General features: G+C 41.3%; 1 protein-coding gene and 1 non-coding gene across 5 annotated transcripts in view; one reads left to right on the top strand and one right to left on the bottom strand.

Annotated features, from left to right (window-relative positions):
• Positions 1-432: 432 nt before the first annotated feature.
• Positions 433-26,369, bottom strand: part of LOC108136875 (uncharacterized protein DDB_G0271670) — a 45,401-nt gene continuing 19,464 nt past the window's right edge. Inside the window, exons 3-5 of one of the 4 annotated variants that reach the window (XM_017258317.2) lie at positions 6,767-6,870; positions 2,471-3,774; positions 433-697 (exon numbers count right to left, since the gene is read on the bottom strand). In XM_017258317.2, coding sequence (XP_017113806.1) covers positions 640-697; positions 2,471-3,774; positions 6,767-6,870 — 1,466 coding nt within the window. In that variant the 3' untranslated portion in view covers positions 433-639. The other 3 variants (XM_017258319.2, XM_017258318.2, XM_017258320.2) reach the window with 3 other exon arrangements.
• Positions 9,200-9,273, top strand: Trnat-agu. Its single transcript has one exon. It is a non-coding gene; the product is annotated as a tRNA-Thr (tRNA).

Raw genomic sequence — 26,369 nt, forward strand, 5'->3', positions numbered from 1 at the left:
TCAATTAGTTTTAATTTGTACTTAAGTCAATGGATAAAAATGCTTTCTTTGCGGAGTGCCAACTGAACCAGTTAATTTTGTTCAAGTTCTACAAAAACTTTTACTCGTTTAACTATGATTTACGGACGTTTGACTGTAATTTTCTAATAGCTGAAGCTCTCCGATCTGCGATTTCTCTCGCGACCACATGATCGATACGTTTTCAGCACGTGCTGGCACCTCTAGAAAGGTCTTTGACTGTAGCCAGCTGATATCAGCATATTATGAGAGGTGCTATCTGCTCTCCCAGAGCAATAAGCTCTATCTGCTCACCTGTTCGCAGCGTAATCAATGTGTCTTATAATGATGACAGAGGGATTAAATCAGCATAATGAAATATTCCCCAAGTGGTTCGGAAAGACAATAAATCAATAAAGATTACACATTGCTAAATTAGCTTTATAGAATATTTTAATTTATTTACAGTAGTTTTAGCGTAGTTCTTCGCTTGTGCTTCAGTCTTAAACGATAAATACGCAAATATTAGATGCTATTTGTAGTTTTAAAGTTAGAACTCTTATGCTTTTAAGATCAGGAACTTTAACTTTGTTGTGTGGATCGGAGGTCCAATGGTTTTCGGCGACAGATCGAAGGATACCCTCACTGGATGATTCGAGGACTCTGGAGTAAAGCCAGGACGATTAGCTGCAGGCACAGGCTGTAAATGGCACAGAACATTATAGGGGCAGTTTCGGGGTGCAAACTTATAGAGACGAAATGTAGCAACTGCATTACAGAAAACCATGCCAAATATTAAATGAGTGAATTGTGACAATTTTGTAAATTTATTCGATTTAACGCGGGCAACGTGCAAAATGCTAAAAATAATTGAAACCCATGCAGAAAGCCCAGTTTGACAAGGACTACTCCTCTTACCATATTGACTAAAACACTCTCTCAATTTGATATTAATGTATTTTTAATTTTATTTTTTTTTAGTTTAGTTTTTTTCGCGTTTTTCTCATGCTTTTTCGTTGATCATTTACTCACTTATTTGGAAAATGTTTGTTTAATGCCTTATTTTATAACATAGTTTTGTAAGTCTAGTGCCTATTAATCTTAACAGTAGTTTATAAATAAATATTTTGAAATAAATAAATAACTCAAGCTACAGACTATAATTTCACGCTTATCTCTCGCTGATCAAATAAATTAATATTACATGTTAGTTTCGTAAGTAGTTGTTAAATAAAATACAATCTTTCGAATACGGATTTTCCAAGGGTAAACATTGATTTTCACCGTGGGAAAATTCGCATTCAAAAGTGATTTACAGAACTTAGGCTACGCACTGAGAGACAGCGAGGTTCGACAATACAGAGACAAAAAAAAACGTATCTTACGACTAAACCGCGTATCTATGTACAAATGGTGTTCTTCGACACATTCGAATTTCATTTCATCGCTTCACTCGTTTACAATATTGGGAAAGCGCTTTGCAAGTTTTTTCGTTTCTTGTAGACTTATCGGTATGATCGTATTTTTGAGTATTTTCATCGTCAACCGAACGTAAAAGTTCCGCCACAGAGACTCAAGTATTTCAATAGACTCTTTTTGTCATTCGTGTTGCGTAAGGAAATGGCTTCGATTTAGGATATATTTAATTGGATGGGCGTGCGATTATTATACATTTCGATGGTAATTGTACTCCAAATTGTTGGCTTGAGAGGTTCTTATAAAATACTCGAGACTCCGTCGTAATACACTTGATATTCATCGTCTTTAGTGGGGCTGGCATTGACCTGGATCATCGCCGGGGGGACAAACGTCCGCTGCATCAAAAATACTTTAGTGAGCCACGGTCGAATTGCGTATATTGGTGTTATATCAAATATGTACACACTGGCGGATGATATAGTATATATATGATATTGATGTGCTGGATGTGCGGTGTAATGATGTGTCTGTTGGTATCTGATCGTGTGTGTGTATGTGTTTTGGAAACTTGCATTTACAATATCTTTTGCATACTCAGGCCAGACTTTTTACAGAAACTTTCGGTTCTCCCTTAACTTTCCTCTTTTCTTTCAACTGCATTTTCCACATTTTGAACGTTTTGATTTTGTTTGTCAGCCCAAAGTAAAATTTTGAAAAATAGAAAAATAAAATACAGCAACCAAATAATAAAAAACCAAAAAGAACAAAATGTGCGAAATAAATTTGGAAAATACTTTTAAGTTCTAGAAATATTGTAAGTTACAGAAAACTCCAATCGATGTTAATGCCAAAGGGTAATTATTTAATTAATTTTAAAAAATTTAGAAATATTCAACTTCCAATCCATAAAGTATATTAAAAAGTTATTGCCAATTGGGAACAAGTTATTTGTATAATTGTAGAAATAATTTAGAAAAATCTCTACTTAGTTATCGTTTTTGTTTGTGAGAAATAGATGAGGAGTTAGCTTGGAAATTGCTTATGGGAAACTCACAAATCGTAATAGAGCGAGTCATCGCCGGCTGCTGCTGCACTGCGTCCTTGAGCTTCGGAGCTGGCGTCCTCGTAGCTGGCATCCTCAAGGGATCCCCCGTCGTTGTCACCCTCCTCCTCGCCCTGCTCCGTCGGATCAGCCTGCTCCTGATCCTGGTTCTGATCCGGCTCCTCCTCGCCGCTGTTTGTGCGCACATTACGCTCCACCCGATCGCTGGTTTCGCTGAGCGCGAAGGCGGGCAGGGGCGAGCTGCTCTCCCAGTGGCTTGCTGGGGGCGTGGCCAGGCTGGTAGCCATGGTGCTGGTGCTGGTGCTGGTGCTGAAACTCGGATCCATTTTCCGGTGCTTCCGCTTGCCACCGGAAACAGCCTTGGCCTGATGTTGCTGCTGTTGATGCTGCTGTTGCTGATGTTGCTGATGTTGCTGCTTTTTGCCCCCATTTTGCCGCTGTTTTCCCGACTTATTGAGCTTTTTCTTGCCACCCTGCTGGATATTGGCCTTGGCACGCTGCTGCACACCTTTGGCCGCCTCTTGCGTTTTCCTCGCCCCATTTTTCTTGCCACAATTGGGTGGGGCTCGCTTTTCGGCTGCCGCCTTTTCGCGCAGCTCCTTGCACCTTTGCGCCTTGGGCCCAAGCTTTCGCAGGGCACCCGCCCCTGCGCGCTTTTGGCAATTGTGGGTGTCCTCCTGCTCGTGCTGCCTGCATCGGTGCTTTTTCTTCTTATTTGCCTTGTTAGTACTGCTACCACTACTACTGTTACTGCCACTACTATTACCGTTACTGATACTGCTACTGCTACTGCTACTACTGCTAAGATTACTGTTACTGCTACTGCTAATATGGCCGCTCTCGCTTTGACTACTGTTACTAATACTACTCAGGCTGCTGATCGCAGACACAGGAACGTAACTGCTACTGCTACTACTTTTACTACTGCTACTGCCACTCGTGTTGCTGCTGCAATGCGGCGGACCCTTAAACTTGGCCACATCGATCAGTTCGATCAGCGGCTTGCCCGTATCACAGAGTTGCCGCACGCCGTGCTTAACGCGATTGGCCCCAAAATTCTTGGCGATCAGCTGCTCTACCCGCTCCTGTGGCACCGTCTCCGTGATGGCGTTCGTATAGGTGCTGAGCTTGCCCAGCGATCGGCTGGCGGGGATCTGGGTGCGCCGGGGCTGGCCACTTCCGTTCAGGGCCAAGTAGAAGACCCGCCGCGCCTGCGAGTGGTACGTGGAGGAGTACGTGTTGTAGTTCTGCAGACCCATGTTTTCGTTGAAGACGCAATCGTCGGTGAAGTCTTTCTGCAACAATCAAGGGCTATGATTAAATGATTTGGCAAAGCAAATGGCGGCGGGATTGCGTAGTTGGTAGATTTATAATAATAATAAATACCGGTTACTACTTTTAATTTTCCAAATATTTCTAAAATTTAATCATTTCACTTAGCACTCACAAAATCAAGCAATGCAATGGTTATCCCTCAGTAGCCATGTTCAGTGAAATAAAACATTGAATATACCAAGATAACAAAATTTCTAGGCCTTTTAAAAGGGTTATCTACCAGGCATTTTTTTCAGCAGCCAACTTCTTCAGAATACCAATAATGAACCAAATTTCCGAAACAAACAAAAACTTTTTTTGAATTTGTTGCCCAGGGGCGGCGTCTGTTTCTTTTGTCTATCAGCTTAGAAATCAGATGGATAAATGCGCCCATTATCACAGGATGTGCTCCTATCGGCGTTGACCATCGATAGCCCTACTAACCATAAACATTTCTACTTTATGAACTCCTCATGACAGCCGAACAAAAGGACCAAAGAATTAACCGCCAGATGATGAGAAATTGTGGGCTAGGTAAAGAAAATGTAAATTGAGAGCGGCGAAAGGATTGTTACATTGGCCTTTTGAATGCGCCGACTGCTAGACATCTGCAGATCAAATTCAATTAACAACATTGAATTAATTCGCTTGTCAAGCAATTAAAATTGTTTCGGAAATAAAACGGCAGCCAGGCAATTCCCTGCCTGATTGTTTAGCCGGGAAAATGTCGCCGCTTAAATTTAGAAATTAATCAGGCGAAAGGCGAGCCGTAATGAGCCATCAAATGGGTGAGGGCAAGGCCAGGAGCATTTGTGGAGTATGTTGACGCCATTCGGGGTCGAGTCAAGTCGAGACAAACTTTTTGACATATGTGACAACAATGTGGATGCAACGCCCCAGTCTAAAACTCTTTTTATGATTCGTATTTCCAGGCATTTTCGTTTATTTATAGTCTTTAATGGCTTGCAAGTGAAAATTGGCAGACACCAAAGGGAAATGAAGTTGTACTTGGATAAGGGAAAACACCGGGGAAGAGGGCACTGCCGATACCCAGAACCATTAGCGCTGCGTGGTCTCTCTATCGGAACTTATCGAGTGGCGCCAGGCGAGGAGCGTAGAAAGGGTCAACCTGTTGTCCAGATTACGGGGAACACCTACAAACGGAACCACTTAGGAAACACGACCGAAAAATATACTAAGAAACCACTTATCGCCCCTGAACAGGACAATAACGATGATAATGATGCAACATATTCATTGGGCCCCATTGGGTCGGCATTAATTGACCAAACCCAAATTCGTGTGCTCTGCGGGCGGTCACATTTCTCGCCGGAGAACAAATTATGCAAATTAATAAGCAAAACCGTAATGTGAACATTTATGGCTACGACATTTTAATTGGCCGAGACGCTGACTCACCAGGGTTTTTGGGTTTCAAATTTATGAATTGGCAAACGTTTCGGGCATTTATTTTATATTTCCTTTGCTCAATTAGCCGAGGCCCGAAATCACCTGCCTCGGTGGTCACAAGACGGAAACATTTTAAGCATTATTGGGAAATGTCAGAAAATCAGTCACGAGGCAAGAGGTGCTATGAATAGCACCGACGAAAAGCATTAAAAGTACCAGTAAATCAGGGCCCATAACTAGTGGGTAAGTTTAGAACGCAGCCATTTCTCAGATCTGAGATCTCGTGCTGTGAGCACCGGACGCCTTGTTCGCCAAAATAAACAAGGCGGCCCAATATAACCGCCCACTTGACCAACTTAGAGATACGTCGGCTATGTTATGGGCTATAGGCCCGTCGGCGGTATGCGGCGCCTTCAAAGGGCCGCCTACAAAGTGGACGCTGGTGAAGCGCATCAATCAGCAAGTATCGTTGTATCCGCGAGATGCTCGCACAGAAAACACCAATGCAGTTGCAGACACGCCTAGGCTGACAGAATTGGCACACTCGCTGCTATTTTGGATGCGGAAAGGTCAAAGTGCCCGCGACGGCGGAAAGAAATGAAATAAATTAAACCAAAAAAAAATGTTCGACGGACCAATGAAGCGCAGCCGAAGCGGTCGCATGGCGCCAGCCCAAAAAAGGCATCCCAAGGATCGTGGATTTCGAAACGCAGCGGGATAAAGTGTCGCCTTTATTTCTGAGAGAAATTAAGGGACGGGGAAGGAAAAGAAGCCCAAGGACGGCAGTTACCACTTGACGACCTGACCGCGCATAAGGACACATTCCGGAGCAAAAGGGACGCAGCCCAGGATTCGGGTTGTTGCTGCTGATCGTGTTGCTTTGTTTTTGTTCACATTTAATTTGTTATTTATTGCCCTTAGCCCTTCGGTCGCTCTTTCATTTATTTGAGTGTCCCTTTGGGTTTATTTTCGGTTTACCTCAATCTCTTAACAGGCCTTTGTTTGTTTTTGTTTTCGTTAGAGGGGTGCCAATACAATGGACTAGATAGGTCGCTCCATATACAAAATATAGATATCTGAGAAGCGGCAAATTATGATTCGAAATCGATTTCGCGGTTCAGGGAATACTGAAAATAAGGATAAGGATAGCTTATAATATGTATATCTACAACTTGGATATAATTTCGAATTTCTTTATTTATTACCACATATTTTTGTAAAATCAATAAATGGACTCTAAAAACTAAACCATTATATTATTTTATATCTAACAAAATCTCAAATAATATATATAAATGGTTTTCTTTTTAACCATTTAAAACTAAATTTAATTTTATTTATTAATGAAATTTTTTGTGGGCCTCAGTGTACAAACACCTAAAAACAAAGCTATCTAAAATCTTATACAAATATATAGGTTGGACTTATTTGTTGGCCATGTTACACAATTTTGCGGGTCACTTTATTATCGAATGTGTACAATTAGGCTGATAAGCTCCATAAATGTTTTCTTTATTTTCGTCAATTTTTTTAGACGGTCTATAACATGTAAAGCTTACTTACCGAGCCGTAGGGAACACCGCACGCGTCCATGCAGAGAAACAAGCAAGTGGCCACACTCTGCAGCTTGATGCGTCCCACATCCACAGTGGAGCGCTGGAGAATCGCTGCAAATGAAACGGAGAAAGCACATTAATTAATTATCAATCAAGAGTGGCAGAAGAGGAGACCTGATTAAAGGCTGACCCACAATCTGGGCGCAGGTGTCAGGATGTCAGAGCGAGGCGAGAGCCCAAAAAGTCCGTCCAGAAAGTGGTTAATTACATATCCGACACCTGGAGAGCCGTCAGCCCAGAAGAGTGAGTTGGTCGCCCCTCAGCCTGGGGTTAAGAAATAAATAAAAACCGATAAAGTAAGCATACCCAGCTGGGAACCCACTAAATCATAGATTCCATTGCTCGGGCAAATTTGTCAACTGTACTGAATCGAAGATGCCTTGAGTGAGATTATGACGGATCTTATTTATGGCGAGTTCCGCGGCGGGTTAATTGAAATTGCCGCCTTGCACTTGAGAAATGAACATAAAGGCCGCAGCCACACCAAATTCAAGTTCAGCATCGTTTAAGGTCAAACCACTTGTGTGGTCCCGAGGAGGAGACTGTAAATACCGCCTGCCTCTTTGTCAGTTGGCAGTTGCCTGGCCAAAGTGTGTCAGCACTTTGAGGCAGCGCACTCGTTCAATGAACTTTATGCACTTCGTGCATAATAAACATCAATTTATAAATACGCAGCTTGTTACGGGAGCAATTGGAAATTGAAATCTTAGCCAGCTGCTGCGGCAAGGAAATCGTTGTTCCTAATAAAAATTATTATTAGAGATTATGGAGTTCGCCAGGAAGAAAATAAAATATCCAAGGGAAACGCTGAGTGCCCACTTGAGCGAGGGCAAATATTGATTTCCTTACGATATGATATGAACATGTAATTAAAACCTTAACTATGCATTATTTATGTGCCTTTTGAGGACAGCTGATTTAAAATCCTTGTCATTAAAAAAGGCTTTTATAAATTATGGCATGCTGGTGTTTTAATGCCCAGCCAATATACGAATAATTACCTCATCTCCCAAAAACTATGCCAGCGTATAAACATATGCCAAAATATCATAAAATATAGCTGTCAATAGGTGGGCAATTTATGGCCCACATGCTTATCCCGTATATGCAACTTTTATTGCAACTGCAACTTCGGTTGCAACTTCGGCTATAAACTGCGGACTATTTGAAAGGCATGCGTTTTTATTTACAGGGCATCAATCGCCCATCCCCTTTTAAATACGGAAATTGTAAAGTTTCAGCGAAAAGGAAAAACGCATAAATAGTGTAACCGAAACAACAAAAACAAGAGGCTGTAATGCCATTGCTTATCCGATACGGTCCCCTTCCTTTTCCCGGTTTTGTTCCCGTTTACCCGATGGATTTACTATTTCCCTCCCACAGAAAATTCCCACAGACACACTGAAAAAAGAATTCAAAACCGTTTTGGGTTTGTATTTTAAAATACTTGTTTCAATGGCACTTGAATAAATTATAATTTTGTTAATACAAAAAAAAAAAAAAAAAACAAATAATAATATTACATTTTTTATATATTGATATATTAAATGAGATTACTTTTATCTGTTCTTTTGGAAACCAAACCCAATGAATACAAATTTTTATATAAAACAATTTGAAATTTAACACGTCTTTAAAGGTTGAAATTGTCTACTTAATAATACCTTATCGTACTATTATTCGTGTTTTCTCAAAATAAAAATATCCGACAGACCCTAAAATCTTTCAATTATTTGTTCAAGTGCATAAGTAATTATTCCATTTTTCTGGAGTCTTTGGCAATTGCCTTTTAGTAGATTTTAGTGGATTTTTCGCTTCTTCAACTCTTTGAAAAGTCTAAAAACATATATAAACTAAACAAATGACATGCTAAGCGCGTCAGTTCATTTGTTTAAATCGAAGAGGTCACCCAAAGCGGCAATGGGCAGGGTCTAAGTGGGCGGGGAAGGGGGTGGGGCGCAGAGACAGCCTTTCACTTCGAATGCCATGTGGTGTTGCATTTCACTTGCGTCGTGTTTGCCGTGGTGTGACTTTTTTTCTTCGAGGCTCGTTTAAAAAACGATTTGTTTTGCTCGAGTTAACAAAAGTAATTTTTCTTCTTTTTATCTTTTTGGTTATACTTATGTATGTCTTTGCATGTGTGCGCCCGAAGAGCGACAACTTTTAGCGTATTAAATTGTTAAAAAGAATAATTTATATTTATTCTTGGGGGAAAGTTTCCTCTGGCCGTATATCGCTCTCCCTCTTTCTTTCTTTCTCTCTCCCTCTAATTTTAGCACAACATAACAACGAGCGCAAGAGACGAGAGCACAAGAGTAATAATCGGAGAGGTGGCTCTCTCTCAGGTTGTCAGTGAACTCTGGCCACACGCACAGCATATGGCGCCGTGGCTTAGTTGGTTAAAGCGCCTGTCTAGTAAACAGGAGATCGTGAGTTCGAATCTCGCCGGGGCCTATGCTTCTGGAAGCATTTTTTTTTTTTTATTAATGTTATTGCATTAAATATTATTATTATCCATTAGTAAGTGGAAATGGCTGATGAATTCTAGTTCAATTCATCCTAATGTCAAAATAAAATAAATATTTAAATAATCCTTATTTTATTAAATTTTATTTATTATTTCGTATATTTTTTTAAGTCTTCTGCACTTATATATTATACATAATCCAATTAAACTAAAGGTAGGCTTTATTAATAATATAAGAAGTATAGTTTCAAAGGCTATTTCCTTCTTTTATATTAAGATATTTTGAGGCGATAGTTTAAATTATTATATGAATGTAATTATGGTTATTTTAATTTCCATATTTTAAACCAATTTTAGAAATTAAACATCATATATAGATTTGTTATTACGAACAAAATACATAATACAGACATAAAATAATCACTTAATAGAATGAAAGACAATGGTATTTTGCACCTTTTTCCCATCAAATCCATTTTTTCTCCAGTAATATTCATTGAAATCTATTCGATTTGCTCAGCTCGTTATTATGTGTGTTATTGCAGGCGCAACAATAACAATACGGAATTGTTTAAGGTGTGAAATAAGTGCATATTGATAATCAAATGATCTTTTATTGATCAATCAGTGGGCGTGTGGAAGTTCAATCAGGCGTTGACTGCAGTTCATTGAACCAAAATGGGAAGCCCAAAGTTTGAAGTCGAAATGGTAATGTATCCAAATTCCTGACACGCTTCTGAGCTGCTTTAAATTACCCACATATTAAGCACGTAGTCGTTTGAGTGCGGGGAAAGAGGATCCAGTCCCCGAAAACCACAATAATAAAATCGACTCCAATGGTTGTCACGCTCTGACAATAATTAAAATGTCAAAAAATATGCCTGTCAAAACGGAGTTTCGGAAGGTGCTCGATTGAGTTATGCTGGGATGGGTTCTTTTCCTGGCCATCGATGGATCGATGGAACTCTTTGATAACAGTTAAAGGGGCAGACGCTCGATTTATGCAAATGAGGCCTTAATTTTCCCCCAGACGACAGCTTTGGTAATGTCGAAATTTATGTGCAGGCACTCAATAAAACTTGAAGTGGATAAAAAATGATATAGTCAGATATTAAAAAAAATCCATGCATATATGTATGGAATTGCCTTTTATTATATTTTTAATTATGCTTACAAAAAAAGTGTGACGTTTTGGCGTGACATTTTATGAAAATTTACGATCACTTTTGTGGTTATTTAACATAATGTGGTATGCCAGCCATCAATGGTCATAAAAAATATCTCTGGGAATATCTAACCGAGGCATTATCCGCTTTGTTCGAACTCGGACCCCACCCTCGATTCCACTACTGTGCCACGCTGTCTTTTGTATTATTTTGTGGCCCTCCTAATTTATGATCGTGGGCAGCGTATTTTGACAATTTGATTTGAACTGGAAGAGAGCAAATCAATCAATGGGGGCTCCACTCGATGCCCTGCACATGGAGTATGTCCACCGAAAACCAGATGACAATGAAGAGTTAACAGACGGTGTCTATTAAAGCCCAATTAGTGGCACTTTATTGAGTTGTCATTTGGCCGGGCAATAAATCTTTGCCTGAGGCTGTGCCGCCTGCTGCCTGCACTTCTTGCCAAGATAAACGGCCATAAATCAAACCGTGGGCGGTACGATAAGCCGATCTATTTAGCATTTGCAGGTGATTGCGTTTTTGATGAGAAAAAGCCAGCTACTTATGTGCGCGATGGGAAAGCAGGGCCAGTTCGCCTGTTTGCCAGTTCTCACCCTAAATTTGCGGCATTTCATGCTCGGCTGGAGAAATAGCAATCCGTATCTATTCCGGTATTCGCATCTCAAATTAGCACCCATCCACAAACAATCGTTTGAGTGCCAAATTCAATTCACAGTTGGCTAAACCTCGCACCCTCTCGCCGCATTGTGTGCCTTTTTTCTTGGGCAATCGAAATGCATTTTTGGACTACGGGAGGGAAAGGATATCCTGCAACCGAAAACCTTATTGGCCAATTTCCGATAAAAGCAAATGCGCAAAAGAATAAATTACAATCGCGTTGACAGGACAGAGAGATTTGAGAGGGGTTGTTTACCCAAAAACGCCCACTAAAATCCATTTTGCTGCATATGGCAAATCATAATGGGAAATGCTGCAATATCTCCGGAATGGCAAATCATAATGGAAAACTGTGCAATATCTCCGGGATGAGATCTATTTGAGCTGATGGGATTCGACACGACCACTTTGGATTGGAATTTCTTTGCTGGGCATTCCACACGTGTGGGGATTCTGGCTTTCTCCCTGGGATAAATTAGATTTATCAACGCTACCGTTTTCAGGCTAGAGGCTTTTTATCGAGAGGCTTCCATCTGGGTCCAATTCATTAATGAAAAATGAATGCGGCTATTGAGAATGCCTTCATTTGATTAAATTAGACTAATAACGTGTAAAGTATGGGCAGTTCCACATCGAAAAGCATTGTCCAATCGAGTGGCCCACCAAAGAAGAACCCCGAAAATAAAGCCGATTAGGTAAAAGTTTTCCAGTGAAAGTTTACGACATTTGAATAACACCAAATGTGAGTTCTTACAAATTAATACAAGCTAGGGAAAAACAAACGAAGAAATTATGTTAAAGCGGAAAAAAAATGTTGTAAAATGTAAAAACAAACATATGTAAAATATGTACAAAATTATGTCTGAAAAATAACTTAAGCAAGATGTTAAAAACTGTAAATAAAATGTTTTGCATGAAAAAGGCCCGAAAAAAGACAAGCTCGACCACGCCCCCATTCCGCCTTTGAGTGCGTGACCAGTGACAGGCCAATTTCGGAGGCGCCCGCAGAGATCCCCGTTCTCCGGACCCAGTTCCCACTCCCAACCGCTCCAGGTTTCGTTTTTCCGCATTTTCTTCGTGGACGTGGATGTTGTTGTGGCCGCGGCTTTTTCTTGTCCACTAAACAACCAGTTGGAGTGGAAATGAAATATGTAGATGAGTCTTTAATTAATTTGAGACACGACAAGACAAGTGGCGTCGTCTGTGGCTGCGTCTGCGACAGCGCTGTCTGCCTCTTCCGCCGCCTCCTCCACCCCTGTGATCCCCCGATCCCCATCAGATCCCCGCCTTATCCTCTCCTGATCCTCGCATTTTAGGCCAAGAAACTAGAACTGAAGTCGGATTTAGAGGAGGTACCTGCTCTTTGGCAGGTGTTGAGTCATTTGGTTGACTAGTCATTAGAGTCCCCATTGATCAGCGATCATTGATCGAGTCGGTCGAAGCTCTGAAGCTTTGATTGCCTTGGGAGGGTTAATCATTGTTTTTCATAATGGTTAAACTTAAACTGAGTGATCATCGTTTGGGAAATTAGAGCTAATCTATCTGATCTACATTATCAGATTATATAGGTTTCGTTTTTCACCAAGCCAAACACTATATTATTTACCATTAAGCATCAATAATAATAATAATAATAATAATAATAATAATAATAATAATAATAATAATAATAATAATAATAATAATAATAATATTAATAATAATCAAAGAGATTGAAATTGGCTTATCTTATATAGAAGCAAATACACATTAATTAATTCATATAATTTTACTATTCGTCAAATAAATTATCTGTTCTTTTCAATATTCACTACTTTAGGTACCAAATAATTTTTTTTTATCCATTAAGAGTTTAAAATGGGTTTGAAAGTCCTAACTCTCATTTAACTCTCCGTTTCACACGATAATTTTCCCCTGCAATTTCAGGGCCATATTTTCTGGATCCCCCAACCATCCGATGGTGGAACTATCTGCTCTGCCTTAGATCTCTGACCTCTGTGCCAAATATTTGCATTTGGCATTAAGTCGATCATAAATTTTAGACCCGAGCAGTGTACTAAAGCCCGTTCCGCTCGATTGCGATTCTGTGTCACTCGGCGAAGGGAGTGGGAGGTTGTCAACATTGTCGCCGTGGCCGAGAGATAAGCATTATGCCATTATCAGACCGGGTCCAGACCTAGAGCCTAGCCGGGTGGGCGTGTGTTACGCCCTCATCCGCGGGCAAAGACAAGCGGGCCTCATTGTGCGAGAAACTCGCACTCGTATTTGCGTAAATTCTGCAAATTTACGAGCCTTTTGCATACAGAATCAATCATTCCAATTCCCGGAATGATCCTAACCCAATTCGGCTATCTGGTTGTGCCACAACAGCCTATCTCAAATCAATTAGCCTAGACGAGACGTGATGGGGAAAAAACATACATTTTGTAAGATACGCTTTGCTGATTTATGCAATCCAACAAATGGAAACTCTTAATTATTCGCCAGACACGCGGGGCAAGGAAAATCAAACTTAAACTGTTATAAGTCGCATATATATTATTTAGCTGGCGTTGCCTGTCAAAGCCGTGGTTGTCAAATTGTTAACCGTTGAACGTTGGACGTTGTGGCCAAGTTGCCCCAAGTTGTCAGCGGCGTTCCAGTGTCTGGTTAGACGGCATTTTTTGCCGGCCTTTGCCAGCCACAAAAACAGAAGTCCATAAAACATTTTTAGCATGTGCAGACTGGCGGCTTTTAAAATTATTCACTCTGGCTGAGGCGACAGAGGCGGGCTGATGATCTGGTCGTGTCAATGGTTTGAGGTTTTCGAATTTTATGGTCTCATAGATGATGGTCCATCGAGCACTTGGGACTTGAGGAAATGCCACGCAAAAAAAAAAAGAATTAGTGTTAAATTGAAGTGCTAAGTTTTTATTTAAATGTTTACATCATACCAGTCTATCGAAATAAAGTGTAAGTTTTGTAATTGGGCAAAAATTTAGTAACATGTATAAATATAAAAATAAATTTGTTTAAGTAAATTAGGTGGAACTACAGTAAAACATACTATCGCGGTTTGCTGAGTTTTATTTATTGTATTTAACATTAAATTCCAATCTTTCAATATACTTTTCAAGTATTCAATTTAGGTTCTTCTTGTATATCTTCTCCTAGCCCCAAAAACAATTTTGAAGTTAAGCTGCTTTTTTATCATTACATCTCTTTTTCTAGTCGAGCTAAAGCTCAAAAGCTTTTTATCCAAATATTTTTCAGTGTAGCTGTCTTTCTTGTAACTTTTGTTCCAGTCCCGAAAACTTCACAAAACGCTATATTAGCCGAATAGTTCGTAGTGTTGCAGCTATTAGGAAGTTTCTCACCCAGCCGTGACCAGATAAATTAAGCCGCAGTCAAAGTTCAAAGAGTTTTCCCCCTTCGACGACATTTGACATGGCAAACGATTCGTTTGTTCCCGCCTCGCTGACACACATATTATGCAGTTTCCCAAAATATAGCCAGCCAAAACGGAAATCTCTAAACTGGAGCGAGGCGAATGCGACAGGGTTCCGTAGCCAAACTGTCGCCTGTCAACTTGGGAGGATGAAATTGGAAGTGGGAATGGGGATGGGACTCGAAATGGGCCTGGGAGCTAAGAGTTTGTATTTTTAGCTGTCGCCAGCCCTTGGAGACATTTGACATGAGAAATAACATTTCAATTAGTTGATCGAACGCTCGATTTGAGGCAAATTGCCATGGAGGAGCCAAGTGAGTCCCAAAAGGGAGCAAGGAATGCGGATGGCTAATAGCCAAAGCTTAATGCCTCCTCAAATGTTGGAGCACGGACACATTCGCAAGTGATCCAGATAGCACGTGCTAATGTGTGGGTATTCGTGCGATATCGCAAAGTGTAATTCCGAATGGGCCACGCCGCATGCAGCCGTATCTATCAGATACACCCCATGTAAATGCAGCTGCAGCTGTGTTTGTGCGGGGCGTAAATAGTGCAGAGCGCGCTTAGTTGCGTTCGCAATTAATTCACAGTAAACAGCAAATGTTGCAAATAAATTAGCAGCGACAAAAAGTATCTGCAAGTGAAAACGACGACAAAACCGAGTCTGAGCCGCATAAAATGCAATTGAAGCCGCATGCGACACAGTCACTTTGCTTATCGCCTGCTAACATCGACTTTGGCTGCCAACGTCAAATGTGCTTCGATTCGTTTCGGTATTTTGAATACCTTTTAATCGGAGGGGTACGTCGATGTGTAAGATGGATTTGGAGGACTTAAAATTGTATTCTTTTAAATTTTAGGGTTTTAACTAGGACACCTTTGTAATTTTAACCAATTTTTAATCATGTTCCCCAATTGAATAACTACTTAACATTAAAAACAATAAGTAAAAAAATATATATATATTCAATATCTTGATAATTAGGCGTCTTTACAAATGCGTAAAATTGACCTTAATATTTTTTAAATTTTGGAATTCTAAGATTTTTCAGCTTGGAGAATACTCTAGCTCAATAATTTATATTTTTCCCAATTAGAGAGTACAATCATTTCGGTGATTCAGAAATGGGCTGAAACGCCATCGGAAAACGTCATAATTATCGGGGATAGCTGAGTGGGCCGTCAGCGAACAAGTGAGCAGATACAGATACTTTTACAGATACAGACACAGGGCGCACAGATACAGATAAACATAATACCACGTTTGTTTGCCAGGCACAATGCAAAATATATTGACTTAGGTCAGTGGCTCATTGAACGCAAATGCAAATTGTTGTTGCTGCCGCTGCCGCTCGGTAATTCGCACTTCACACCCTGACGTGCATGTGTCCAAATGTACACACTCGTATCTGTGTGTCCGTGTAGCCGTGTATCTGCAAGATACAAGATACAAGACTGCAGTAGCTGGCAAAAAGTGATAAACAAACCTGACGCCAGACGCCTTGTGAGCAGTTAAATTTAAAGGCAAACAACAGAAAATATTACCTCATCGAGGGATGGCATAAGTTATAGACCAGACCGATATATCAGCCGATCAAGGTTGCCATCGGAATTCACAAGAACTCCTTCGGAATATTGAGTTACGGGCCAACATAGCCCGTATGCGGCTATCAAGTTACTCGGAAAATCGAAACGAAACTGGAAAACTGAAATTATTGACCAGTCTGCAGTTAAGTTTTATTGGTCGCGTCAATCTTCATGAGAAATGTTTGAAGATTATTCTGGGAATTTAAGTTCTCTGCCAAGTAATCACCATTTAAATGCTCATTAATTAGATAATCATAAAGATATTATTGGACATAGAATCTTGCTCAATGGACATGGAAAACAGGCCATAAAAATTCCAAAATATAATAGAGCCATAAGAAATCTGTCAGTGCTTGACGACAAGACAATAAAAGCGCGCCCAGCCAATAAAGATGTACATAAATATTTCCAAGCCTAGGGCTAGTCGCCCTCCGCAGAGAGTGAAAGTGACGCTCCAGTTCGAAAACAGAAATCAGCATTAAAATTGTTAACTAAATTGTTATTCAACAAAAACTCTTGGCCATTATAAACAACAGACTACAAGCACAAATTTAGATAAGCGACTCGCAGAGATATCTTCGAGATACTGGGATAGCATGTTTCGCTTTATTGTCGCCGCCATGCATCATTCGATCCGATTCGTTTCGATCCAAAAAGCGAAGAAATTTCAACTTTCAGCGCTGCCATCTGGCTCTGGCTGAAAATTTTTACGATGTGCTAGACTATTAAAGATATTTAGATACTCCTGGGGCCTCTATTTTTGGCTCTGCCTTTGACTCAATTTGGTCCAAAGTGTGTGTTTGCATTAATTCGACCTCAAAATGCGCCATGAAATTGGACTACACTTGAATGTAGAGTGTCTAAATGTATGATTGCCCAAGTGCTGGCTGCTGTTTTGCTCCGGATGATGATCGGATCGCCAATGGATCCAATTATCGCGTCCATTATGCAGCAAATTGCATTGTCAGCAGACCACCTGCATGGTGGACTGCCACAGCACGCGACTTCCATCGATGTGGTTGACAGCCAGCCTTTTGTATATAAAACGCTTAACAAGGAACATTTGTCAAACTCGGCACCACTTGTAGATGCAGATAGCCCACTTCAGGTGGAACTGGCACCGCTCAACAACTTCTCTCCCCATCGATCGTTTATCGACTGACAATGTAATTGTGATTTATGCAAATTGCCGCGCTCGACACCTTTTGGCGAATATTTATGCTGGCATTCAATTCGAACACCTCCCAATTCTCGGACCTCGACGGACTTTCTTCTTTCTCCTCGGAAAGAGATTTGCTTATTATGTTTGGCCATCTCGAAACTGTTTATTGATTTGGTCTGCGAAACAAAATAATTGGCTGGAGCTGAAGCTGAAGCTGGTGCTGGTGCTAAGGAACCCACACGAACTCTCCCGTCTTGTTTTGATTTCTATTAATATTTTCGTTGGAAAATGATTGTTGCACCCCATAAAAAATCGCACAATCGTGGAACGGACAGGCATTAATCAGGGGGAGAAGCGAGCAGAAAAAAAAGGAATGATCAAAATTGGAATCGCCAATGGAAGTAGTTCTGTTTGCATAGTGCCTGTGTTTTTCCAGTCGAAATGAAAACAGCCAAACGTGGCCAAAATATCTGCAGATGGTTTTGTGTGTGGGGAGGCCGGAACATGCGTCAATAACCCCATTTCGAATCGATCGATGCGATTGAGTAAATCCTTTGCTTGCAGCCATCATCGCGAATGATGAAGATGAAGATGCTTTTCCTATATTTTTATGAGGCTCTCTGGCTAAGTGGGCAATAAAAGCGGTTAGGGGATTTCAGTATCTGGTATCTGGTATCTAGTATGGATGCTTATCTCACGGCCCGGCAACAGGCGTCTTCTAACCACTTTTCTGGCCAAGTGTGGCAAGTGCAATTGGCAATAGGTGTTAGTGTTAGTTTATGCGTGCTCTGATTTCATGATGTGTGAATGGGCTCGTTAAATGTTTGGCCAGATGGAGTGAGAAATTTGTCAGGTTGCCAGGTTGCCAGTTTGCTGTGAATCTACCAACTGGTTTGCAGAAGTTTAACTTGGTAAGTGCCCATGACTGGCCATAATAATTATTTACCTGAATTTATAAGTAGTACATTTACCGGCAATACATTGTAAACAAACTTTAGTAGAGCTTAATTACTATTCGTTATTTTATTATAGAAAAAATGTATATTTTTAATAGCTAATTGCTGTATTAAGTATCTACTTTATATTATATTATCATTTTTTATGACCAGCTAAATATCAACAGTTTAATCATCAGGAAACCATATACGGATAAAATTAGAAGAGCCTATTAACAATCATCAGCCAACTGGTTGAATAACTGCATAACTCAAAGTAATGATCCGAATCATTTCTAGTGCATTCCTTTCGCTCAGTTTTAGTCTCAGTTCAGTTTCTCAACATCTCATCTTTTACATCTGCTCCACTGATGCAACATTGTTGCCTAATGAAACACCTGAAATTCTCGTTTCGGATGAATGCCTGTGCAATAATTTTCGCTGGATTTTGTGGGCCATTTTCCAGACAATTGTGTTTTGTTTCAGTTTCGTTCTTCAAAGTTTATTTGCTCTGAGCCATCATCAGACACACACATTCAAGAAATGTATAGCATGGCATTAATCATAGATTCAAACGCGCTAATGTGCGTAAGGAATGAAAGGATTACGGAGCCAAAAAAGTAGTAAATTAGGAGTGGAACGCCACTTATTAATCCGTTGAGTGTGTGTTGTGGCTACTGTGCGACACTCTGGCTGTTGTCCCACTCGAGTGCATTTTTATGATCGCTCATTAATTTTATGGCTTTTCATTTGTCGGATGCGAAGGCGGAACTGCGCGATAAGACCGCCTCGGTCCTCGATCCCACACATGGGAACCCCCTTGTTAGACTGCTGATCAATGGATGGCTGGATGGATGGATGGCTGAATCGCTGGATGGCTGGATGGATGTTTTGGATGGAAGGAGGTGTCTGTGGCCCATTCACGCTCTTGCTCCAATAACCCCATTGGCCCCGGATCATGCACCGATCACATAACTCGTCGCAGGATTGTCAACCGATGCGATTGCGAAACCGTTTGCCAAAACACGTCCCACAATCAGCTAATTGGACGACTCCCCGGTGTCGCTTTCATTAGCATGCAAATGCAGATCGCAGCGATATCTGCTCCGCTTCTGTTCCTTAATGGTCGCTACGTGTTTCGGTGCCTGCTCTTTTGTAATTAATGTGATCCGCCGACTGACCTTAACTGTGTGTTGTCAGCCTGATTAAAAAGTGTTGAAAAACAAGTTGTTACTGCCCCGCCGATGCCAATGAAACGGAAAACGAAGACACTGGACTGGACTGGAGTCGAGGATAGGATCCTGAAACCGAAACCAAAACCAAAACCGAAACTGGCCTGGCTGGCGGGCGTTCTGTCATTTTAATGGTGGCCCAGGGATTGGCTTTTGGCTTTCGATTTTGAGTCTAATTAAGGCGAACATGTGCCAAGATCAATGTCGGCGGCGCCACGGTGGCGTGCGTATCTGACAGATACTTACGCGTTTATAGCGCATAAAACCAATATACTTATGCCAGCTACCGAAAATTAATTTATTCCATTCTCAGACGACTTGTTTGCCTTAATTGCACTTCGCCAGCTGACAAATTGCACTTCGGTAATGGCATTTTCGACTGTCATTGTTAGTGCGGTTTTTAATTCCGATCCGCGAATTATGCGCATTTTGCATGCCATTTATGAGAGGAGGCAAGCGAAATCCCCATGGCATTGAACTTTCAAGGGATGTCTTCATCGGACTCCTTGGGATTTCTGTCAAGTTTTCAGCCACCGAATAAAGCCTTCTTGCCGGAGGGTTTATGCAATTCACAATCTCGTTCACAGAGACACACCCACTACATCCATTAGGCACACAGAACGAAAAAAAAGTCACTATCTAAATTATAGAATGCATTCTTAAAAGGTACACTCGAAAAAAAGTTATTCCGAAATAAGTTACTAGAAGACAACGAATTTAAACAGAACTATATAAGTTGTTAGGAACAAATAAATAAAAAGAAAACAATTTCGGAAAATTTTTTTAAAATTTCTGTGTTGACTATTAAATAATGTATTCCTAAATCAAATTTGATATATAAAATGTGTATACAAAATTAACACAGTTTGTACGTCAATACTACAACATATGTAGTTATTTTTCTCGAAATCATAATTTTTTGGAAAAGTCTTACTTTTCTCAGTGCACGTTCTTCCATGCAAATAATATGTACTTTGAGTGTGGGCCCGAGGCTCAAGTCGTGAGGGAGTCATAGACCAAGTTGATGAGTTGGGACTGCCTACCAAAATAATGTCACCGATTTGCATGCAAATTGCACGCGGAAGTTGCCGGTAACAAGGCCGTTAAGGCCATTAAACTTGGCCCAGGCTGAGCAGTCAGATTCCCCGTCCAGAATCTCAGTTGGAGTCACAAAGTCAACGAGTCAGGGAGTCAAAGTGCAAATATGTGGCCACCCGACGCCTCCACATTACTCAAGCTCACGCCTCCGAATACAATTCAATCCAAAGGTCCGCCCGGGGTCGCAGCCGGCTAATGAAGTTGAAGCGTATCCTCGGGGACTCTGGATCGAAGTCTGGCTAAATTTAGCCGGCCGGGCCGAAAGCCTAGCTCCTAGCGGCTTGCCACCTACGATAAATCAAAGTTAATCAGATCTAGTTTCGATTGGGTTCTATTCGGCTCGCTGCGCCCCGCCTGCCGTTCACTCCATTCGATGCCATTTAAATTAGCTGCCGGGTAATTTATCGCATTGTTGGCTCTTTGCAGGTTTCGTTTAGCGCCAGGATGCCGCTAAGTCGATCGGAATCGGCCAACCCAGACACAAAGGCCCTTGGGCCCCGTCTTCAGTCCTCGGTCCACAGTCCTCAGTCTTCGGTCTAAAGTTTTCAGTCTGTAGACCCGAGACTTGACCGAGTCGGTTGCGGTCGACTGAAACTGAATGGGCTACCAATACTAGTCGATAATTACGCATATTTTGTTGCCTGTTTTGACGCTGCTTTTTATTTTTATTCAATTTTATGCGGTCTGGTGTGGGTTAGGGTATGGAGAGCTTGGTTGACTGTGAAAGAGGACTGTCTATCAGCAGATAAATTTTACTTTTATGCGAAGCTATATATTTAAAAGCCCTATAATCATAATGTAAAAGCCACAAAATAGTGCAACTTTAGTCCAGTATGCTGGGAATATGGTTTTGGTTTAAGAGACAAGATAAATGAACAAATTAAAACCATTAACTCTTAATTAATGTATGTCATTCCAGTTATTAGCTCTTTGAGAACTGGATTTGAAAGTGAGTCTTAGTAAAATTGCAGTGTTACGAGTGTTCAACTATTGTTGAGAATTATATACTTAAGTGTTTGGGCCAAAAACGGTAGCCCAAAATGTATTTTTAAAGGTCACATCCTATTGGCAATGGAATTTTATATTGCTTCTTTATTGTTTCATCTGAAGTGAGTTTATTTTTTTAAGGAAATATAAGATTCTTCGTTAATTTATTCGATTCACTCCTCCTGTCCCTCACTTAATTGACCGTTAAAGCAATTTGTTCTCCATCTAATAAACCTATTTTTAGTTATCTTGTTATTCTTGACCTCTATCATTGATAGTTTACACAAGTGAAGGCATAGGAAAATAATCGACAAGGGCATGAAAACTTCGGCGCCTCGATAAAAACGCGCCGCCGAAGTTATAATTTTATTTTCCTACACTCCATTTAGCATGGCGGGCATTGTCTTGGCGTGAGGATTGGCCATCGTTGGGTTTTTAGTAGCTGTTAAATGGCACGGACGCAGTCGGTGGTCTCTTCGATTTTGTGTTTTCGCAGCGAGCTCTAGTGCTTGGCTTGTTTTTAACACCCATCCGGAGTCGGGGTTCCGTTTCGAGTTCTGTACCCAAATGGGTTTCAGTTTACACACTTGTCGCCGGTGCTTTGCCCACATGGGAGTACCTGGATCGGGAATCTTGTCATCGCCTGGAATAAGGCGCTTATTTATTTGCAATGGCTTATGGGAATATCAAGGCTGGTATCGCGTTGCAAAGACGTATCGCAATTATAAATCAGTTTAAGTCGCCTCAGCTCGGCTGGACCCCCTGACATTAAGCAATGAAACCTTTTGAGCTCTGTTTGGCTTTGTCTTTCCTGTCAAGTGGGCCTGCGTCTGTCAATCCTGTCCAGATCGCCTTCCACGCTCCGTGTGGCACCTTTGTTTGCATAATTCTGACGCTGATTGCCAAACACGAACAAATGAATGATTGCCCCTTAGCTCAGATCATACGGATCCATCTCCGATCTCTCTCACGGCAATACGTCTATGTTTGCTAATAACTCAACAGCTAATCAGTGAGGATGGGCAAAACAGGGGGGTGGGGATGATCCCAGCATGTAGCCCGCAATTAAGCGAGCAGAAATGTATCTTTGTATCTTTGTATCTTTGTTTCTCTGTATCTGCATCAACAAACAGGCCTCGGCGTAATTTCCAAGCACATGCCGTGCTGCATTAGACAAATCAATTATGCTGACTCTTTTTGGGTGGGGCCCCGATATGTTTGACTATCTAATGGAGATGCAGATAAGCCGATCAGTAGATGGTGGGAAAGCTCTCCTCTGATGAATTCAGAATTCAGACTGCCGACTGCAGACTGCAGAAAGAGGCTTAGGCCCTCTTCAAAACTAAGACTCTCCACATGACCTGCTGCTCGGAGTAAACACACGTATAAATTCCCGGCAAATTCCATCAAAAGTTGTCAGCTGACGGCGAATTTGATTGCTATCGCGAAATGGCAGGGCAATAGCCGATAAGGCTCCACATTTTATTTATAACCGCCAAAAGAGCCGCCCTCTTAACGCGCCGACTATTAACACAAGTCCGTGCTTTGGGCCCCTCTATTAATCAACATAATTGATGACAATTGGCTGGTGCTTTCTGGTGCGTTGTTTCGTAACAAAACGCTTATCGGCCATAGCTGAATCTAACACTATTAGTCAATGGATCGGCTGCCAGCTGCCTATCATCAATTTATCTGCAAAATTCTCCCTGCACTCGTAGTACGGCGCGGATAGAACTGCATTCTTGTCTCACTGATTTATGAATTTGACCGCCGAACCATTTGCAAGGCGGGTTGAGAAAGCTCAGTTAATGACCCTGCCCACTCTCTATTTTTTTGCATAGATTTTGCATAGATTTTGCATTGATTTTCCACCCAGATCAATGGCCTTTCAGTAAGTTAGTAGGCAACCGATCGGCACAGAAATTGAAATCAATTCAAGGCACACGCTCCTAACACACAAATGCGGGCTGAACTTTGGCGGCGGAGTGGCTTGATTGGTCTGCCGATGATTGACGGGGTGACTGAGTGACCTAGTGCAGTTCGAGGAACTCCCAAGATCAATAGCTATTCAATTGAAATCGATCGAGGAAATTCGCTAGTAGAAAAAGCAAAAAGAAATTGCATAATGCATGAAATATTAAGTGATGTGAATCATTGCCAAGAAAAATCAACGCTATTAAATGTGTACACAGATTAATAAGAATGCATAAGCCATAAACGACATAAAATGTTATAAAATCTCTTAAAATAATGCTAATGCTCGCATAACCCATCAGCAAAATTTCCATGAACAATTTTTCCATGACTTGCAAGCCATTTCCATTCTTAAAGCTAACTTTGAATGATACAAATTTCTGGAAAAAATCGCGCGCTCTTTTAAACGCTAGCTAGCATTGTTTTTTCAGCTATTTAGTCAAGCGATTAGTGTCAATTTGTGCAGAGCATAACTATAAGTACACAGCCTTATGTGCACATATAGTTATGGCCACTGTGGGTTGCTTTCTCGCGCCGGATTGTGTGTCGGCGTGTTTATTCAATTAGCATTTATTTTTTTCCCCATTTTTGCCCTGCTATTTGGCAACACAAGAGGGGCTAAAAAACGAAAACAAAAAGTCGCCGGAGGAGGAAGATCCGCAGGCAGAAAAGCCAGCGATGACATGGACATAATTGCAGGCTATTTATCATGGCCAGTTGAACTGGAGTCGGCTGACAACTCAATGAGCAAACTACGCAATCGCAGAGCTCGAATTAACACACCTAGGCCACGTAGCAGATGCCATTGGAGCACCTGCCCCGCTGGGCCAAGTTCAAGTGCTCCATCCGCCATCCACCATCCGCAATCCACCATCCACCATCCGCCATCCCCATCCTCGGCATTTAAATGCAGACAAAGTAATTGCCGAGCGCTGGCTGATTAAAATGGATTTATAAATTATGCAGCGGCGCGATTAAAATCGCCTGAACAGTCGCGTCGGCGGCGCTACTAAGGCCATATACTGGTATACCTTTAAGCCCTGCGACTCCTTACGTGCCCGCAGTTTGGCTAATAGAAAGATTTATCACCCCGTCGGCGACTTGCAGGCCAAGCTGCCATCCGCATCCCAGCGCCCGATTTCCAGCTCAGCGATAAAAACCGCCTTCAACTCGCGGCCGCGTTACGATTTCAATTTTCATTTCACTTGCGAGGCGGCGCGTCAATTCCTCTGCCCTAAGGCATTATTTATGTGCCTTGTGCTTGTGAGTGTGGACTCTATCTTCGCTTTTCCTTTTAATTTATGGCATTTAAATTGCAATTTCTTGTCGAAGAGTGGCGAGAAATGTTGGCAAACTGTCCGCTCGCTGCGATTTTCACACCTCTAAATTGTAACGCTTTTTTGGGTTCCGCAAGTGTTCTTTCTATTAGCATCTTTGGACTGGAGGCTGGGCCACAGCCCACAGCCCACATGTGATCTCTAGATTTCTGCCTGATTTGTGGTCAACATGAAATCACTTTTCATGGGAAACAGATTTCGCTTGAATGGCCAGAGTAACGGGTATATGAAGATGTATTTGCAGCAGATTCCCCGCTGATTTGATAGATTATGTGGAGCACATGGCTGTGTCCAGTGCGAAAACTTATTAATTTTTCGTGTTTATTTCTTGGAAATCCCAAATGATTGGCATTGATGTGAAATAGTTTTAGAATTATGACCCATGAATGATTTTTAAAAGATTTTTATTTTGAAAAGAGAAATTATATTATTAAATTTAATTTTAATAATTGAATAATTTTACCTTAAGTTTCCAGTCGAACAAATAAAGCTTAACAAACTAAATTGAATATAACAAAGTGCAAGGTTTACCTAGTACATTAACCACAATTTAAACGTTTAATTTTCCTAATTACCTTTAGATTTATTTCCCTCATGAATCCTCCTCGACCAAGTGTTAATTAAAAGGTAATGTTATATATTACAAGCTAACATACTATATGAAGTCCATTAAAAAGCCATTAAAATGACGCAAAATGCCCGAGCGGAAAGCAAATAATCACGCATACGTCAGGCGGCAGGCAAGGTAAACTATTTGACAATCACGCCCTGAACTACGGACTGTCTCTAGCGAAGGAAAGTAAATCCCAATGAATTAAGGCATTTCAATTAAGCGGTAGCGACCGCCCAGCTATTGATCACGGGCCAATCCGAGGGCATTTATCTTCATTAGACGGCCAAGATGCAAATCAATCCGCCAAACGCCGGCCACATCGAGGGTGGAGATGGAAGAGATGGGAGATTGGAGGCATATGTAAATATCGACGGATCGCTGATGTAATGCCGCAGATAGGCGGGCCCAGTGAGTTTTCCTTTTGGCCAACTGTGTGGCAATGGTGTGGAAAGCCTGTCAGCCTGATAAGCAAATCAACAGGTTGAACGGGCGCCACACACTGGACAAACTGGTAGTGAGGCATCTAACCTAGCTCCAACTCAATCTCAATCAAAGTAAAATTGTATCTGAAATAAATCGAAAGCGGGCGTCAGGGGGAAATCCGAATCAAATCAAGGCACCGTTAGACAAAAATCCCCCAGATCAGTATCTAATCGGGAGCCGTCCACAGAATTTCAAAGCAATTAAAAGGCAGACCCCTGACGGACGCTCCACCTTTCGGCACCTCGCCAGATCCCCTCCGGAGATCAGGGCAAACAAATGCAGTTGTCGGGGATCAGCAGCCTCAATCGACACCCACGGCGCTCGCATTCAAATAGAGTTAATACTTTAATTGATCATGCCGTAAGTACATCAATTTCGGTGTTACAACAGAGCAGCAGCTG

This window comes from Drosophila elegans, unplaced genomic scaffold (assembly GCF_018152505.1).
Source record: "Drosophila elegans isolate 14027-0461.03 unplaced genomic scaffold, ASM1815250v1 contig_476, whole genome shotgun sequence".
Classification (NCBI taxonomy): Eukaryota; Metazoa; Arthropoda; class Insecta; order Diptera; family Drosophilidae; genus Drosophila; species Drosophila elegans.